This window comes from Trachypithecus francoisi, unplaced genomic scaffold (assembly GCF_009764315.1).
Source record: "Trachypithecus francoisi isolate TF-2019V2 unplaced genomic scaffold, Tfra_2.0 Lachesis_group13, whole genome shotgun sequence".
NCBI lineage: Eukaryota > Metazoa > Chordata > Mammalia > Primates > Cercopithecidae > Trachypithecus > Trachypithecus francoisi.
The window spans coordinates 8,670,386-8,690,941 of NW_022681458.1; the positions used below are offsets into that span (position 1 = coordinate 8,670,386).

At 43.6% G+C, this 20,556-nt stretch overlaps 1 protein-coding gene across 4 annotated transcripts in view; it reads right to left on the minus strand.

Moving 5' to 3' along the window:
• DIS3L2 (DIS3 like 3'-5' exoribonuclease 2) overlaps nucleotides 1-20,556 on the minus strand; it is a 373,789-nt gene that overhangs the window by 88,406 nt on the left and 264,827 nt on the right. For all 4 annotated transcript variants that reach the window (XM_033229839.1, XM_033229837.1, XM_033229838.1 and 1 more), the window contains exon 11: nucleotides 6,072-6,184. In XM_033229839.1, the coding sequence (XP_033085730.1) occupies nucleotides 6,072-6,184 (113 nt within the window). The remainder of the gene's footprint in view (nucleotides 1-6,071; nucleotides 6,185-20,556) is intronic.

Sequence of the window (20,556 nt, forward strand, 5' to 3'; positions counted from 1 at the left end):
AATCTTTCTCAATAGAAAACCTCAACTCTTCTTCACAGAGAAAACTGAGATCATCAGACTCAATCTGTTGCAAGAAACCTACCAGCTCTTTCCTTTGGCCAGTCTCTCCCAGGCCCACTCACTTTACATGTGTGCCCTGGTCTCCCGCCATCTCACAATGAGTGTCTTCCATGTCCAAGGCCTGGCCCTCTGGCCTTGTGACTCCACATACCTCTACAATGCCCTCTGGACACCAGGAACTCGACGTCCCATGAACATTTCAAACTCCACATGGAGAAGACAAAGTTCAGCATTTTCCTCCCTTCTTCACCTGTTCCACTGTCTACATTTCCTACCTCTGTTAAGAGCAGCGCTCTGTCCCAAGTTAAATAAGCAAGGAAGCAAACGACCACCACTCCCTCAAAACCACCAAAAATCAAAACACTGCACCCATGCCTCACCACACTCCTCACCCCTGCCCCCAGAACACAGCTGAGGATTGGCCTATGATTCTTCACTCTCCTCTCTCTGCCTTCTATATCCAATCACTTCCCAAGCCTAGATCTGACATTCTAACTCTCTCAAATGAGTCTTTTCCTCTCCTCCTTCCACTGTTCAAGTGTGGATATGTCTCTCTTCCTCTCTCAGGATAAAAATCAGTGACAATTCTGGAGCAGAAATTATTCTAGATAAGACTTGCTTATTCTCCAGACTTTTGCATCTTCTTACTAATCTCCACTCAATGATAATCTGCAATTCCATTTATATTAGGACACACTGCTTTACCTTCCCAATAGTTAAGGAGCTGAATTTAGTAAATGGACTTTTGCATGTCCTGTGGATGAAGGAGGGCCTAAAGGGTTCGATGGGGCCAAGGGGTTTTTGGAAAAGCCTGGACCCTCAGTGTTCAGTGGCTAAGGTCATAGGTGGCCAAGGGTTCCCCACGGGGAAGCAGGAGAAGAACCCTGTCTCCAAGGGGACAGCAAAGGTCACAGTGGGAAGCTAACTTCTCCATTTTCCCTGCCCTTTGCTTCTCCCTACTTCTTCTCGTGTGATATGCATTGCCAGAATTGGGAAGAAATTGTAATATGTAGTAAATGAAATGCTGCTTGTTCAGAATGTCCATTTGGCACTAGGCTAAAGACATCTATTGTTCTAGTTCTCCTGGGGTCCAGTTGGACATCACCATATCGGTAAACTCTCATAAGATTTTGGGAGCAAAGATCTCTGTGTTGGGGTAGTTACTCAGAGTCTCAAGAGGATGTGACTGGGGGGAAGGGCCCTGGTACTGATGACAATTTTCCTGTCTCTGGCCTCGCTATCCTTCAACCACACAGTTGCTAAGGTGATTTTCTATTTTGGTCGAAGGAGATCGTATCGCTTCTCTACTTGCCCTCAAAATCCAAGCTCCTTCGCCTACCACTCCAGGCCTCTCTTTGTAACCTCATCCATGGCTCTCTCTACAACACACACCCTAACAATTCTAAACTGCATTCTGCTCCTTGAACATTCTATGCTTTTTCTAGCCTCTGCCTGGAATGCCCTCTCTGCCCATTTTTTATCTAGAAATTTTCTACTCAAAATGTGAAACACTGTTCAAAACACAATTGCTTTGTGAAGTCTTCTTGGCCCTTGCAGACGCTCCTCTCCCACCACCAGCCCAGGCAGATACAACCTCTCTCTCTTCTCTAACACCTCCTCACCTTTGGGGCACTTCTGAAGGTAGCCTGATGCATTGCAAGTGTTTGCTACCTGTCCACCTCCTCTGCTTCCCCAGGGCAAGACCAGAATCTGTCTCATCTTTACATCCCTGGAACATGACACACAGCTGGTACTCAACAAATACCAAGGAGATGAAGACTGATAAGGACTTCAGGCAGCAGAAAAGGAAACGGGGCTTGAAGGATGCTAAGCCCTCTTAAGCATGCTTTGGGGCTAGGACCAAAGTTGAGTCAGGGCAGAGCTTAAGAGCTGGCCGTGGAGAAAAGGGACAGTGATGATAGGACACTGACTTTCTAAGCATTCTGGACCAGGTCTTGAGAGAGTAGAGAGAAACTGATCATTTGGGTAAATACACTACAGCCCAAGGCAGCTGGGTGGGGGTACCAACAAGACTATAAAATCTTATATTAGTCTCAGAGAGCAGAAACATCTGCTAAAGCCACAGCGGGCAGGCTGGCCAAGTTCAGCAGCAGGTTAGCCAGGACAGCCCTGTGACCAACACAAAGGGCCACAGAAGGGAAGAATCAATCATTCAGGCAAGGAGGAGCAGGAAGGACTAGCAGTGACGTGGGAGCCAGATGCCCACAAGCCAAGTCATAGGGGCTTCTCCACCACCTGGAGGGGTTGCAGGGCCTCTTCTGCCCCTTTCAGCCCAGGCCTTTGCTGGCTCCCCACCCACACCCGCTCAGGCCTTCAGTGCGATAACCCATTGGCCATCGCAGCCCATATCTGCAGTCTAAGAATTGGTGACTTTTACCCCTTTTCTCTCAGGACTTCGAGGTTTTAACAACAAGGTACTCTCAGCTAGCTCCCCACTTACACACTGAAATAACTTAAAGGAAATAGATTAATTCACTTGCCAGCCAACATCTTTGTTTAAAGAGTTTTCTTTTCCATATCAACACTTCCATGAATTCAGAATCTGATCAACTCTTTGCTACACAGTTTGACATTAACAAAACATCAACAATCTGACAACCTGCTGGTGTCAGAAAGAAACATCTTAAAACTCTTTGGACTCTACATTAAGACAGGCTTCCAATCCCAATCTTTGATCTCTATTATAAAGCAGTACCAATAAAATATCGTAGAGATTTATGGGGAACTTTCACTTGAGCTGTTTCGCACCTAAAATAACATGAATGCTTGGGCCAGTAGGCAGAAAATTTAGGTTTAGGTTTCAACTGTTTAGGTTTTCTTTTACTTTTAAAGCTTAATTCGCTTATTTTCTAAAATTACCTTAAACTTTGCGATTACAATATATTTATCTCCCAGAGAAGACAGTTGAGAGGCATTAACTGAGCAAATGTTGTATCCTTCTGAGAAGGACAGGCCAAAGTTCAGGTGGGCAGCCGTCCCCTGTCCTAATGGAACCATCTTCTGTCAAAAAGCTTTTTCCTGATATTTAAATGGACACTATTTAAATTTATCTTTTGTCCTGAGTATATCCTATTGTTAACAAGAATATCCAAATACTTATTACTGTGAGCAAAATCTCAACAAAAAGAATTTCATTTAAAAAGTCAGTGAGATGGTATTTGGACCCAAGACCTGTTACGCTGTATACTGTCCTATTCCACAGGTTAATCCCCCAATTACAGTTTAGATAATGAGCTAAGATTGCAATTCTGGCATCAGTCACTTACAGATCTGAATGAAATCAGTGCCACATTCCCTATAGATGGGAAACCAACTGGAACCCCAGCCCCTCTTCCCTGTGTGATGAAGCTGGGAGAAATGATTGTGCCAAGTGAGAAAGCAGAGAATCTGGAGAGCGGAAACACAGCTCATCCAGCTTTTCAGAAGACCTTTATAGGCAAAGTAAAGTGAAAACAGCAGAAAAGTTCCTGGACACAGTCCTTTAAGAAACAAAACCGAGTAGGAAGAAAGGTCAGAGCAGCGGTTCAAAGGAATCAGAGCGCACAGCTGCTGCTGTCCAAGGTTGCGGGCCGGCGCCACTTGTGCCTGCCAAGCTGGAGGCAGTGCTGGGCAGCAGACGCATGCGGGCCCTTCCTCCACCCAGCTCCCCGCTTTCACAACTCAGCAACAGAGCCCCAACTCTGTAGTCCCACAGAGAAATTCTAGAACTGTGACAAACACAAAACCAAAGGAAACAGAAAAGGAAACACGCTTAATTACTTAACCCAATTTGATTTTTTCATTTTCTGATTTTGAAAAGTAATTCCTAGTTATAAAAGGAGAGCGCAGCGGCTGGTGCTTGGGGGTCAGGCAGGAAGCCCTGTGTGCTTAAGAGATACTTGCGGGTCAGAAGTTTGTGCTGCATTCTCTTAAGCTGCCTATACCTGCCCAGAGCTTGGACACAGGTGTCACAGACATTGTGAGGGGCCGGGGGTCAAACAGAAGTTCTTAAACATTGCATTGAGGCTTAGGCCAGCCACAGAGGTCAGGTAGGGACACAGTATGTTTGACACAAGCAAAGTCCGGTACGGAATTCCCCCTGCTCAGATGAGGACACAGCTAGCTATCCTCACTAATTGGTCACTGAAGGTGCTGGGTCTTTCAGGCATCACTGTGCATAGAGATTACCTATTGCCCATGACACGGTTCCCTGGAACGGGGTTTTGATGATCACACAGCTTCTGACTCAGAATTTCCTGGCTCTGATCAACTCTGTCTTCCTCTCCATTCACTATTCTCATTTATGGGATGGCAGAAAACATGTACATGGTGGTTCTGATCACCTAATGTGAATGGCAGGCAAAGCTGTACTTCTGAAGAAACTGGCTGTCCAATTCTCTTGGAGCAGGTGGAGCTAGGGTTTTGCTCAAACATTCTAGGTTTCAGTAATACAGAGAGTACTGTCCTGGGGCAGGGGAGAGGAGGTACCAGGTCTTCCTAGGTAGGACCTCCACTTATTGAAGGCAGCTATGGCAGATAACAGCTCTGGCTTTCCTTTGGGACAAGACAGCCCATCTAGGCTAGCTCCCTTTGTAGCAGAAACAAAGGGTCTCAGACAGGGTGACTTCTACCACGGGGTGGAAGACATCACTGTCAAAAGCTCAGCTCAGCTACATTGGGGGAACTAAGCTTGGGCCACAGGCAACAGGATCTTCAGCCCTAGAGGATATGGCTGCATTCAAAGCCTAGACTAGTCTCTTCCCTTTTGAGAGGTTAGTTTTCAGGGTAGACAAGTTGAAAACATGAGAGGAACTCTCAGTAACACTTGGTAAATACCAGAAATCCTAGAAACTTTTGGGTGTTCCTGGATAGCTTTTGCTCCAGAAGTGCCAATACCTTTGTGGACATTAAGTAGGCACTTTGCTAGAAGTGGAGCCCAGAAATTCCAGAATGCACTTATGGTGGTGCATTCTAGGGTGGACAGTGGGGATATTCCTCCGACCTTCGGGCAGTCAATGAGCAAATACCAGAATCATGTCCTAGTGCGTGGGTTTGCGAGGCAGGAGGCCTCAAGCTAGTACAGGTAGAATCCCAAATTGGACTGCCAAATTTTAAAAAGCTAGAAAGGAAGTGGAAGTCCAGATATGGCCAAAGAAGGAAGATGAGCAAATGAGCAGAGGATCAGAGGAGGGAAAGAAGAGAAAGAAACCTGGCAGAATTCATGAACCACAGTGTGGAAGGCAGAACTTACTCATGCTTGGTCTCATTAACCCCTGTCTCTGAGGCCTACTGCAGTGTCCACCAGATAATTGGTGCTCAATATATACTTGTTAAAGGAATGGATTCTCATGGTTACCATTGAATGTGCCAGGTACAGGTACATAGAATGGAAGGGACGTTTTGAGATGTATCTGTCCAATCCCTGCATTTCACAGATGAGTCTAGGGAGTTCTGTAGACACTTAGCAACTAACCAAGAGTGGTGTAGTCAGGATGAGAGGGAAAAGCTCAGACTCCTCCTCATCTCCCTTCGCTTTTCCATCTCAGAGACTCCCATGGCTATCTTGTAATGGGCAGGTCAGGACCAGATTGGCTCCCACCTTTTAGAACAGGGGTTGAAAACATTTCCTTAAAGGGCCTATAGTAACAGGAAATCGTCATGCCACTCTGCTGAAGTAGTGTGAAAGCAGCCACAATACATGAACAAATGCATGTGCCTGAGTTCCAATAAAACCTTACAAAAACTAGTGGCTGGTGTCGGCTGAGTTTGCCAAGCCCTGCTTTGGAAGAATCGTTTGAAAGCAGGTATTTTGCCTCCTTTCTTTCTGAAGCTGAGTATCTGTCAGTTACTTATATAGCAGGGCCACTCCGGGGTGAGGCCTCGGATGAACACCTGTGTCTTTCTTTGGCTTCTCTTTCCGGAGAACATGTCATAACAGCGAGCACACACTTTTCCAGGGAAACAAACAAATAAACAAAGCAAGAAAAAAGAAACTGGAGATGGATTTTTACCTTTTGAACCAAGTAGACACTTGTGGCCCTCTCAGCAGCCACTTTATCCAGATCGGATCCCTCCGGAACAAAGTAACTCACGTCGGCAATGTGAACTCCCACTTCGAAGTTGCCTATAAATGCACAAGAAGGACTATCAGGCTGGCATGGAAAGCCACAGCATTCCCTCCCAGAAGTCCTTTCCTAGAATGTATGTCACTCCCAGAGGCCACAGGACCTGCAATGTAGGTCCAGTCTTGCTTTCTTCCTTCCTTGGCCACCTCCCCCTGTGACCCGCACTACTGTTGCCTTCCTCATTGTATAGCAAAAGATGATGAAATTGTCTTGTGAATAAACAAGATTAACCACTTTCCCAAGATGTCTCCCATTTCTAAAGGCTTCTTATCTTTGAGTAAACATAAGAAGATATGGCTCATTCTGGGTGATGAACAAATCCTTTTAGGTCACTAGAAGTGAATTATTCCCCAAATCTTGCAGACACAACCTCTGAAAGCTCTGCCCTTCCTTCCCATTCCCTCTGGCCATTGCCCTATTCAGCCCACACCTGGCTGCCCTACCTTGCCTCTGTGCTCCCTCACCTGGCCCTCCACACTTTGCTGTGATCTTTCTAAATGTGGGTCTGGGAAAGGTACTCTTAGCTTGTTATTTATGTCCTTGCAGGGTCACACCCCAAGCAACCTCAGCCCCATCCTTCATATGCTCTGTATGCAGCTGTCATGGGAGACTTCTTTCCACTCCCTGAACAGATCTTCCCTCAAGACATTTAGACGTTGGCTTGACTCATACTTTTCCCTATGCTTGGGATAGTCTTAATAGGATCTGCCTATCAAAATCTTCCTTACTTTATTTGGGTCAACTGAAAGAGAATCCCAAAACTAAGAAGAGATTCCTCTATCCCCCTCCCCCTGTTTCCTCCACCTGTCTGCCTCTTCCAACTCCCCACCACCCCCCAACCCCATTTCCTCCACCTGCACTGTAAAGCAACTACTCCACACCTGTTGCTGCTTACCGCGGTCTTTCTTCAGAGCTCTCAGCACTACCAGATTATCACAGCATATCTCTATCGGCTTGTGTGTTTGTTATCTCTCTCCCTAAGCTCCCGGCAAGTAAGGCCTTTTGTGTAATGTTTACTGTTGTACGCCCAGGGCCTGGAAGAGTGCCTGGCACATAATAGGTTCTCAGGAAGTACTTGCTGAATGAATGAATCAATAGTCGGTTTATCTTTTCCCTCTGGTAAAGGACCCACTTTCTTTTTCCTTTTAGAACTGCTTCTTCCCTTCCTGGTGGAGCTGTCTTTTAACAGGCCCTGCCCTCCCTATCAGGTTCACCAGAGTTGGTCAGACGACCAAGGCTGTTAGAACTGTACCTTAAATGAAGGAGGGTAGTTAGGTTATAAACTTAAGATTTATTCTTGAACATACTGTAAATCATCTATCAAATATAGTGTATGTGAAAATAAAAATATACATACACATACAAGAGTATATACATATGTATATACTTACATATACATGTATGTGTGTATGAAAATGTACAAAATGAACAGATTACAAAAAAGAGTATACATGTAAAATAAGTATATAGGATGGGCATGGTGGCTCATGCCTGTAATCGCAGCACTTTGGGAGGTCAAGGCTGGCGGATCACTTGAGGCCAGGAAATTTGAGACCAGCCTGGCCAACATGGCAAAACCCTGCCTCTACTAAAAATAAAAAAATTAGCCAGGTGTGGTGGCACACACCTGTAGTCCCAGCTACTCAGGGGGCTGAGGCAGGAGAATTGCTTGAACTTTAGAGGCCGAGGTTGCAATGAGCTGAGATCGTGCCACTGCACTCCAGCCTGGGCAACAGAGCAAGGCTCTGTCTCGAAAAAATAAAATAATAAAATAAAATAAATATACAGTTTAAAGATACACAATGGGCAGAGAGAAACACATGGAAGATACAAGCATAGTGTTGAATTTGCTTAAGTTGAACAATACACTTGATAAATGATATGAACTCCAGGAAAGAGGGTCTCTCTCCTGGGATCCCAGGCACTAAGGACCACATAAACCTGGAGCTGCCAGGAAACAGCTATGCTACATAACCATGCCAATATAGAAAGTAATAGTCTAAGAAAGAAAAGAAGAATTATGACCTCATTTGAACTTCAGGATCCAGCTGAGCCTGAAACTAGTCTACCTGCGGACTTGGCAGTTAATGAGTGAATCAATTCCCTTTCCATTATGACTCACTGACAGAGTCCTGAGTCACACCCAGGTTGGCTCAGAAGAACTTATTAACATAGTACCATTTGCTTCTTTGGTGACCTGAACGATCAGTACTAAGGTATCACACATTTTATCTGCAAACTGTGTAGCTACTTATCATCCTCCTACTCCTTCACTGGGGGATAATTCTTCCCTCAGTTTTTAAAATGGAACAATGCTCAAATATGGGGTGCTTGAAAAAAGGGGTTCAAGCAAAGAAAATAATTTAAGATTCCTTATTCTTCATCTGGTGTGACACTCAGAGACCACCTTCCTACAGGGCATTCTTCAGGTTTTTCCGCCCAATCCTGTAGCTGTAATACATAAAGGAACACTTAAGTACACTTAAGCGATCCTGGCTGCTATGGGGTAACATAACAGATCTGTTTCCCACAGAGAGGGCTGTCTGGAAAGCTGAGAGGAACCAGCATGACTCCAAGCTTAGCTGCCTCATTCTGACAGGCACGCAGCTGTGTCGCTGGGTCACTGGGAGCAGTGAAACCTGCCCTGCGATCGAGGAACTGAACTTTACATGAATTCAGCCAAGAGTCTCAGACGGCTCAACTTCCAGTTTTGATATTTCAAGTATCTAAAACCAACACTTAGAGAAGGTAAAATAAAGAGTCTTCTTTTGAAGTCAGCATTATAATATATTGGCCTACCAGGTAAATATTGACTAAAGGACAAGAGAGAGGATTATTACATCATGATATAAACCATAATTTTAAATTCAGTCTCTGTGTTACTACACATGAACTTTCTGTCCTTAGTCAAAATTGACAAACTGACAAAGAGTTCATTACAGGAGATAAAATACGAAGAAGGCCAATCAAAACATATTTAAGAGGCTTAAATTTCACTCAGAATTCCCAGCAGAGCCTCTGAAACCAGCAAAGAGAAGCCCTCTTATTCTCTGCTTTGGATCTTTTTTATGGAAACCCTAAGTAAATATTTTATTATATATGTTTACATAATGTGAACTTGCAGAACTCTTGAGGTGGTGGCACTGAACTTTTTATTCTATGAAAGAGAAAACATACATCCAAAAGTTACATGGCATTTGCTACCAAAATGTTTAAGACAAATTTGATATTTTAAAAGATACTGTCTTTCATATAAAAGTATTCTTTTAAAATATTTTTAAATTTAAAACTTTCATCTGCCAGGGCTGAGTCTGTGTGTTTAGAGAGCAGTTAGAGCAGAGAGAGGAAGGATCCCCGGGGCAGCCATGTCTGGCTCACTTTGCCCAGGGTCCACAAACTCAGATGAGTATAAACACTCCTTTGAATGAACTTGACAGGACATCAGAACTGCTTCATCCAATTAAAACACTAATAGATTATAAAGCGGGATTGAGAAACGATCTCTTTGAAGCCAGCCTTCCAACCAGTGCAGCCACTTCCCCACAGTGTCCCTGCCAGGTGGCCCCTGCTATATCCTCAAGGGTGGGAAGCTGACATCTTGAAGCCACCTGCTCTCTTTCTGAAGAGCTCTGGTAGGGGAAGTGCTTCCTCACATGGATCCTCTAGTTTATGCCTGCACTAGACATCCGTGAGTGGGGACCCCTCCATTGAAGGAGCTCCCAGTCTAATGAGGCTCGCAGATACACCCGTGTCATGACTCAAGTGTACAGGAGTAAGCTGAATTGCAATCAGTGAGAACATCTGAAAGTGTTTTGTGATCCATAACAACTACATAAATGTAACATGGACAATGATGATCATAAAAATAATAAAGACCTGTAATCCCAGCACTTTGGGAGGCTGAGGTGGGTGAATCACCTGAAGTCAGGAGTTCAAGACCAGCCTGGCCAACATGGTGAAACCCCATCTCTACTAAAAAAATACAAAAATTAGCCAAGCATGGTAGCACATGCCTGTAGTCCCAGCTACTTGAGAGGCTGAGGCAGAAGAATCACTCAAACCCGGGAGGGGGAGGTTGCAGTGAGCCAAGATCGCACCACCGCACTCCACCCTGAGCAACAGAGTGAGACTGTCTCAAGAAAAAAAAAAATAATAATAATAATGATAATAAAGATAGCAGGAGTGATCATTTATTAAATGTCTCCTCTGTGCTAGGGGCTCCACATACAAGCTAACTTTGACTACAGCTATGCAAATCGTTTTGCACAGATGAATTATCTGAGATGTAGAGAGCTTCTCAGTCACTTTTCTAGTTACCTAGCTAAAAAGTGAGAAATCCCAGATTCAAAACCAGGTTGGGTCCAGATCCTTTGCTCCTTTTATTACCCCTTGCCATACGCTGTCGCTGCAACTCCAAGACAAGATGATACAACCCAATTTTTCATCTCAGTGGGCCACAGCTCAAAATCCCTCCCTATCTCTCATAACTCCATGGAAGCCACATTCTCAGCTTTGGATTCAAAAGTCCTGGCAGAGACTCTTCCCAGCCATGTTCACAGCCACACTCCTGTCCCTGCAGGCTCTTTTGGTTCCCACTGTCAGTCTCCTTAACCACTTGTAGCAGGGCCTGACTATAGAACAACCACTAAGCCATTAACTCCAGTTCTATTTAATTAGATGAACAAGCTCTTTAAAATCTAAACCACTCCCTTCTACATTTTTAGCTTACAGTCATTTTTAGCTGGTAGTGCAGAGACTGTCTGAACGACTCAAGAGGCCTGCGCCAGGAATGAGCAGGACCAGGGTGGCCACCTACTACAGGTGGGGCCTTCCCTTACCAGCAGTGAGATAAGGGCCTTCCAGACTTGGGTCACTTCATTCACTTTTGCCCATTGCTGAGACTGGACAGTGGTTACAGTGGTGACAGAGGCTCTTCTTGACATCAGCAGGACACGCCTCCCATAAAATAATATTATATGTTGTGATAGATATTTATTCCCCCCAGTCTCGCCACCCACTGCCAATTCACTGTTGAAATTTAATCCCCAATGTGATGGCATCAGGAGGTGGACCTCTGGGAGGTGATTAGGCCACAGAGGTAGATCCCTCACAAATAGGATTAGTGCCTTATAAAAGGGACCCCAGAGAGCTCTCTCATTCTTTCTACCATGGAAGGACGCAACGAGAAGGTGCTGCTCTATGAACCAGGAAGTAGGCCCTCACCAGACCCTGGATCTGCCAGCATCTTGATCTTGGACTTCTCAGCCTCAAGGACTATGAGGAATAAATCCATTGTTTTAGTTCTTTATGCCACCTAGTCTACAGTATTTTGTTTTAGTTCTTTATGCCACCTAGTCTACAGTATTTTGTTACAGCAGCCTGAATGGACTAAGGCACATGTGACGCCTGGAAAGCCTTTTAATATACTTCATCAGCAAAAAATAACTTTGTCCAGGTCACTTGTAACCTCTGTGCACTAAATCCAAACCTTTGTAGGCCTGACCTTATAGCAGCATCTGAAACCTGGTGATTCTGCGTCCTCCCCACCCCCACACCTTGAGACACTCCTCCTTAGCTCTGGGCCCCACTCTGGGTGTCTAAGCTCCATGTTTGCTCCTCTTCAAGTTTCTTTGCCTCTCCGTGTCCTTTACATGTGGTGTGCCCAGCCTCTGTGCTCTGCCCCAGGCTGCCTTCTCTTCTAATTCCACCCCTTCTCTCTGGATTGTCTCACCTACTTCCAGGGATTCAAACCTCATTTCTGTGCTTTGGTTTTCTAATTGTGTATCACCAGCCTAGACTTCTCTGAGCTCCAGATTGATGTATAAAAAGTCTACTGAGAATTGTCACTCAGCTGTCCCACAGTCATACCACATCACACTCATACCTCCATAAGCCCCTACTGTCAGCAAAACCATTTCTCTCCCTGTGTTTCTTGTCCCAGGAAGTGGGATCATCTCCACTAAACCAAAAGTGATACCCAGGCTTGCCTAAACCCAAAAAGAAACCTGGGACTTTCTCAGGCCTGTGTCGATTAATCACTCTGATTCTACCTTCCATACATCTCTCACATCTGCCCATGTCTTCCTTCCCGCCACTGTCACCTTGGCCAAGACCACCATGGCTTCTTCTAATATCTAACAACCTCCTATTGCTCTCCCTGCCATTTCTCAAACTCATTTTCCATAGTGAAAACAGTGCCCTTTCCAAACACAAATCTGCCTGTCGTCTCACCATCTACACCCTCCAGAGCCTCTGCTTCCCTGGGCACACAGCCCAGACCTGGCTTCCGTGGTCTGCCTGGCCTGGTTTTTGCCCACCCCTCTCATCCCATGGTCTTGTGTCTCCCACTCCTCCCCTGCACACCATCCTCTATCACCACTTCACAAGGAGCTGATACCAACCCAAATGCTCATCATGTGGGTCTGCTCTGTGCATGTTTTGACTTTCCTGGTCCTTATCCCTTGAATGACAGTTATACCCCTAAGACACTGTGATGGGGCTCCCTCTGGTTATCTCTATTCCTCTTCCTGGCAACTCCCACTGGTCCTTCAAACTACCACCTAAAGTCACTTCCTCCGGCAGGCCTGCCCTGATGACCTAGACCAGGCTCAATCCCCTTCTGTGTCTTCCTACAGCTTCTCAACTCTTCTACCCCCATTTACTACATGTAGATCATGAACTACCTCCTGACTCTCTGTAATCAGCATGATGGGTAGGGAAAGGGCTGGGCCCACAGTGACTGACATTTACTGAAAGAAAAAGAAAGTAACAAAAAATATAAGGCAGGCCCCCTGCTGCTCTGGGCTGAAAGGACTGTAAACCCTGCCTAACTGCCCATGCAGGTGCTCAGCCCTTTCCATACCAGGTCTGCAAGACAGCACACAGGCTGTGCCTGCATACCTCAGGTGACTTAAAACTCACTGCTGTTCTGGTGAAGCTCACTACGTCCTCAGGTAAAGCAGCAATTATTATTATTTTTTCCCTCTTTTAAAGCCAAAATATGTCTCCCTACAGCTTCCATTTATTGGCTCCAGTTCTGGCTCATAAGGGTGCCCAGAATAAGCCTATCTCCTCGGACGACAGCAAGAGAAAGGAGTGAAGCAGGGCTAGGTGCTTTTAGGGTAGTACCAGCTTTAATTACTGAGACAGCCAGCATATGGCCCCCTGGGACTTTTCTCCTTCAGGCTAAACAACCACATGGTTTGGCTTTCAGTTACCTCATAGTCTTCCTAATAACTATCTTCATTCATTTAATCAGTCATGCAACAAATACTTATTAAGCTCCTACTACGTACTGGTCCTTTTCTAGGCAAGCTCCCTTCTCGTGTCAAGCTTCCAGTCAAGTGGGGAGAGAAAGGCAACAAGCAAACAAAAAAATGACAAGATTACTTAGATAGTAAAAAGGACTTTGGAGAAAATAAAACAGAGAATGCCTGGAGCTTATTTTAGAGTTCATTAGTAACGAAAAGGTGTCTCTGAGGAAACAGATTGAGACCTGTGGGTCTAAAAAGACCACGTCACATGATGACACGGGGGAGAGTATCCCAGGCAGGAGAGCCAGAGCGAAGGAAGAGGGGTGGGAGCAAGCTTGCTGTGTCTAAGGAATAGAAAGATGGCTGGAAAGCAGAGAAGAACTGGAAGCAGGGAGGCTAGTGAGGTGGATGGGCCCTGAGGAGAGCTGTCCTGCTGGGTCAGGATGAGGCATTCTTTACTTCAAGTGCAATGGGAAGCCACCGGGGAGTGCTAAGTGGACAGGTAACTTGAATGTACCATACTCACTTTCTCACTTTGCCACCTCACCCACTCTGCAGACCATGGCTCTATTAATGCCATCTGCAGTCATAATGAACAAAAACAAAGAGCCTGAAGACCACAATCAGAAGTACAACCTGCTGGACACCCTGACAGATAGAACAGATGTTGGATTTCCTGTCCCTCAGGTTGGTTTCCACCCAGTCTATGACGGGAACACAATGCTCTGGCTTGGGTCACCCCTCTTGATCCTGTGGCCAGTTTTCCCAACACAGGAGCCTCAACGGAGATACAAAACAGTATTCTGGAAGCTCAGAAAGGGTAATCCAACCAAGAGGACTGAGAGAAAGTGAGGTTCCGCTGTCCAAACGGCACCAGCGATGAGGGGCCTGACTCAGGGCAGCTTGACGCAGCTAGGACGTGGGCCCTGGCCTCAGCATGATCCTACTGAATATTGGAGACAGACTCAATTGGGCTTGGATCACCTTGTGGCCACACAATAAACTCCATCTTTTACTTGGGATAAGCACATTCCCTCTGAGAAACACTGATTGGGTTGCTAGGTAAGAGGGACAACTCAAACGCTGGCATCTTTCAGCTCCATGTGGTATTCGTTATGTAATCTCACACAAAAGCTGACCACCAGTATAGCAAGCCATGGCAGCACTCCATGGCCATGACGTGGTAATGGTTTGAGGATATTTTATAAACTTAAGAGAAGTTGAAGTGAAAAAAACCATCTGGGGTAAGTAAATCTGAATGAAATACAGGAACCCACCATGAGGAGGGGGTAGCATAGGGATGACTTCTTCTCGATTTTCTTCTTCTTTTTCCTCTTTGCCATCCAGCAAGAGGTTAATGAGGACCTTTAGTTGCAAACTCCTTAACTGGTGAGCTCATCTTCTGGAACTAAGCAGTTTCAAGAGCCTTTTCCCTTCATTATTACTAAGGGCTCTATCAATCTGCAAGTACTCAACAAAACTGCCCACACAGCAATTTTTGTCATGTTCAATGTAATTCTCAGGAATCTAAGTTTAAATTTATATGAACAGCACGGACGAGGAACACCCAGGTAGTAAATTCCACTTTTCCTCTTCCAAATGACTTGAGCAATGGCCTTCTTCATTAACAGGAAAGAGAATGAGGAGCTGAACTTGCGAGGCTGGCGCACTCAGCATCTGGGAATTTCCAGGCATTTCAGCAATGAGTGGGGAAAGCCCAGGTCAGCCGGTCAAGCCTAGGACAGAGCACAGGCTCCAGAGAAGCTTTGAGAGCAGCAGGGCAGGCACTTGGTTCTACCTCAAAGCCAAAACACAGTGAAGTCCTAGGGACTGCGAAGGACCCTAGAAGATCATTACAAAGTGAACAGGTCAAAGTAATAAGGGCTGGGGTACAGGTGGGTTGGGAATGGAGCAGGACTGTGGAATGAGCGATGCAGGGGCTAGGTGATGGGAAGAACGGGTTTCATTATACTCTTCCTTCTGCTTTTGTGCATGTTCAAAATTCTTCCTTAAAAAAAAAAAAGAAGAAGAGGCAGGGCTGAAGACAAGAAAAGAAAAAAGTTTGAAAAGGAAAAATCCAGTTAAGTAAAACTAGCTCAAAGTTTTAAAACAACAACAAGCCAATAGAGGCAGAAGTTGAAGGTTACTGCTAAGAAGGAGCAGAATAAAAATGTCCTCAGTGATGATCTTAAGAGGCAGCAGATATCAGGATTGTTCCTTTATCCGTTACACACATTTGTAATGTTTTCAGTTTTCAAAGGCTGAGAAAAGCAACAAGGATAAAAAGTATAAAATAAAAAATGCAAACCCTGCTTTAAAATGTCTGGAGAAAAATATAAGAAGAAGGTAACAATGGTTTCGAGTGACAGGATTTTGAATTTTTCTTTTTGCTTAGATGTAAACTTTAATTTTTGAATCATAAGTGTTTTACTTGGTAAAGAGTCTTGGATTTTTAAAATAAAACACATCAACAAAACTCTATGTCCACCCTAGCCACCTGTGTACCTCTTGACTTCCCAGCACACACCAAGAAACAGCACTACTCAGCCAGCCTGAGCAAGAGGCAGTAAATTGATGCCAGCTTATTGGTCAATTCTCCTGGTGGATTTTGGTGACTAAAGCACTTTGCAGGCAAGCTCCATAAAGGTGAACTTAGTAAATGAAGTAGCAGAGAACTGGGCATACTCTTTCTGAAGAGGAAACAACTATTTTCATGCCAGAAATGTGACTGCAGTACATAGTAGGTCATGGCATGTGTTGTCATCTCTTTTATGGCCTTCGGCACGTATTGCCAGCATGGGGACCTAGTCTTTCTTATGTCTGAGGCTGTGCAGGGAATGTATGTGTAGAATCCCAGCAGAATGGTTTCCCCCAGGTCTAGGTCTGAAAACAGAATTGCAGCATATTTTCATTCATTTGCAGATTTTTCTATTTTTAAAAAGTCCCGGCTGGGTGCAATGGCTCACGCCTGTAATCCCAGCACTTTCGGAAGCTGAGGCGAGTGGATCACCTGAGGTCGGGACTTGGAGACCAGCCTGACCAACATAGAGAAACCCCATCTCTACTAAAAACACAAAATTAGCTGGGCACGGTGGTGCATGCCTGTAATCCCAGCTACTCAGGAGGCTGAGGCAGGAGAATCGCTTGAACCCGGGAGGTGGAGGTTGCGGTGAGCCGAGATAGCACCATTGCACTCCAGCCTGGGCAAAAAGAGCAAAACTCCGTCTCAAAAAAAAAAAAAAAAAAAAAAAATAGTCCCAGGACATAAGTACTAGTCTCTAACAGCCAAATATCAGAGATATATAATTTTCAATGTTTTAAAGAAATATAAAACAACTATGTGTATTAAAATGCCTACAAACTAAATGTTGTTAACTGCTTAATCCAATCCCAGCATTCCTTACATCAGAAATTGAAACAACTTTCATATTTACCTAGAATTCTGAAAGGCAAAAGCTCATTGCTTTATATGCCGGTGACAAAACCCCTTAGTGGCTTTTCTCTGACACTGGAGATATCATTTGGGTTGTTATTTTCTCACCATGCCCAATTAGCCCTTTTGGATCCAATCATTCGATTTCACTTATTAATTTCTTTGCATGAAAGGGAAACCATTTCTGACCCCCCAAGACTTCACAAAAGTTAACCAGAAATTATATACATAATTTATGCATGCTTATGGTATGAGAATCCACCATACTGGTGGTCTCATAATAATGGCGTATTGACTGCTTACTTTTTAAAGCACTTCATTATATTAATTCATTTAATCTTCCAATGCTATGAGACTAATCTCTTCCTACAGATAAAGAAACTGAGACCCAGGGAGGTCAGACAACTTGCATCAAGGTCTGACTCCAAAACCGGAGTTCCTAACCACTGCATTATGGAGATTTGTCCCTTAGCATCAGGTACTTGACAAACTCATACCTGCTTCTTTTTCAACACTGTAGACTACAAGCACTCTCAATTTAATTTTAGAAGATTATACATTCATTTTGCAGAACAAACATTTTAATAAGTAGAACAAGTAAGTAGACGTAGTATGATTTTCAATATGACTGAAAGTAACTCCTTTATGGAGACAATAAATATTTGTTGAAATGAAAACCTTGTCAAGTAGTCTTTTTACTACTGGTCATTTTCTATTTCTGAGCTGTCCATATATCAGTTAGTTATAACTCAATTTCCTGGGTTTTTTGTGAGACAGGGTCTTGCTCTGTCACCCAAGTTGGAGTGCAGTGGCACAATCATGGCCCACTGCAGGTTCCACCTCCCCGGGCTCAAGTGATCCTTCCACTTCAGCCTCCTGAGCAGCTGGGACTTCAGGCATGCACCATCATACTCAGTTAATTTTTAAATTCTTTGTAGAGACGGGGTCTCACTATGTCACCCAGGCTGGGCTCGAATTCCTGGGCTCAAGCAATCCTCCCACCTCGGCCTCCCAAAATGTTGGGGTTACAGGCGTGAGCCACCCCACCTGGCCTTGAACATGACTTTTGTATTTTGTAATAGATATGGCTGTGGTATAGTTGGGGAAAGATGTCCTGTACTCATGACATATGCTCAAGTTCACTTGTAGCCTCTCTCACTAAAATGGAGTTAAGACTCTTCAGATGCAGTATCTCCTGGATGATGATAATAGTTTTATTTATTGTGGCTGGAATATAAATACACTCAACTATTTCTTGATTAAATGAATAATCTTCACAAAAGTTCTATGAGTTAGGTACTGTTAATATTTACATTTTACAGATGAACATTCAGACTCAGAGAGGTTAAATGATTTGCCCAAAGTCACACAGTCAGTAAATGGCAAAGCCAGTATTAGAACATTGTCTGACTCTAGTAACAATGTGCTCACCTATCATACCAAAGGATCATACGGTGGTGCAGCCTTTTCCTAAGGCTGATTAGGATTAACAATGTTTTAATCATTATTACAGTTACCAGTATCTCTTAACTTTTTGTTTCATGACAGCTTTATTGAGATTTCATTAACATACCACACAGTTCACTCAAAGTATGCAACTGAATGGTTTTTAGTATAGGCACAAAGTTGTGCAACCACAACCACAATAAATTTTAAAACGTTTTCATCACCCCAAAAAGAAAGCCCATATGTGTTTACAGTCACTCCCTATTTCCTCCCAACCTTCCCAGCTGCAGGCAACCACTAATCTATTTCTGGTCTCTACAGATGTACCTGTTCTGACATCTCATATTAATGGAATATGAGTGCCCTTTTACGCTTGTCTTCTTTCACCTAGTTTATTTTCAAGGTTCACCTCTGTTGTACCATGTACTTCATTTCTTTTTATGAATGAATAATATTCCATTACATGGATACACCATATTAAATTATCCATTCATTGGCTGCAGACACATTTGGGTTGTTTCCATTTTTTGTGTACTCCTTCAGTTTTTTTTTTTAAATAAAACTTTTTATTAAGGCATGAAATACATAAAGCATACAAACATTAAGCATACAGTTCAGTGAATTTTTACAAAGTAAATATACTTATGTAACCACCACCCAGTTCCAAGAAATAGATCGTATGCAGAATTCCAGAAGCTTTTCTCATGCCTCCTCCCAGTCTTTACACTCACCAAAGATAATTACATTTCTGACCTTTATAATCTATAATCATTGATCGGTTTCACCTTTCTTTGTATTTTACATAACTAGATTCATATGCATATGGTATGTATCTATTTTTGGTCTGGCTTCTTTTGCTCAACATAGCGTTTTTGATATTCATCATGTGTGTTTTGAATTTGCTTCACTCTTGCTATATAATATTCCATTGTAAGAGTATACCCCAATTTATTAATTTTATTGTTATCAGGCACTTAGATTGTTTTTGGTTTTTCGCTATTATGAGTGACGGTGCTATGAACGTTTCTGTACATATATACACCTTTCTATGGGGTATATACTTAAGACTAAAACTGCTGGGCCATGAGTTATGAATCCACTCAACTTTATTATATATTGTACAATGGTTTCCCAAAGTAGTTGTGGCAACTTACACTCCTACTAGCAGTATATGAGAGTTCTAATTGCTCCACACCCTCACTAACATTTTCAGCTTTAAAAACTTTTAGCTAATGTGGTGGGAACATAATTAGTATCTTATGGTGGTTTTCATCTCCATTCTCCCTCTGGATTTACGATATTTTCATGTTTTTGACCATTGGTTATCTTCTTTTATGAAGTGCCTGTTCAAGTCTTTATATGATATATTGGTAAGAGTCATGTGCTGGATACGTGTATTACAAATATCTTCTCCCACTCTGTGGCTTGCCTTTTCAACAATTATTTTTTTTAAAGACAGAGTCTCACTCAGTTGCCCAGGCTAGAGTGCAGTGGTGCAATCTTGGCTCACTGCAACTTCTACGTCCCGGGTCAAGTGATTCCCGTGCCTCAGCCTCTCCAGTAGCTGGGATTACAGATGTGTATGACCATGCCCGGCTAATTTTTATATTTTTAGTAGAAAGAGGTTTTTACTATGTTGGCCAGGCTGGTCTCAAACTCCTGACTTCAAGGGATCCACCCGCCTACACCTTCCAAAGTGGTGGGATTACAGGCACGAACCACCGCACCCTTTTCAACAATCTTAATGATATCTTTTGATGAACGGATGTTCTTCATTTTAATAAAATCTAATTTATCAGTCTTTTCCTTTAAAGTTTACGCTTTTTGTGCTCCACTTAAAAAATCTTTGCCTACACCAAGGTCATAGGGTTATTCTTCTTATGTTATCTTTAAAAGTGCTAATGTGTCACTTTCATACTCAGATCTATGAGCAACATGGAATTCATTTTTATGTGTGGTACAAAGCAGGGGTCAAAACCAATTTTTTCCCCATATGGATATCCAACTGGTCTAGTACCATTTATTGATTAAAACCATCTTTTTCTCACTACACAGCAGTAACATCTTTGCTAAAAACCAGGTGGTTGTATATATAAATGGGTCTGTTTCTGTATTCTCTATTCTAGTCTCATCTTGACTTCTGAGCAACTGCTGAACATTTATTATTTCAGCATAACCCTTACTACAATTCCATGGCAATTTTTTTGGTCTCACTCTGTCGCCCAGGCTGGAGGGCAGT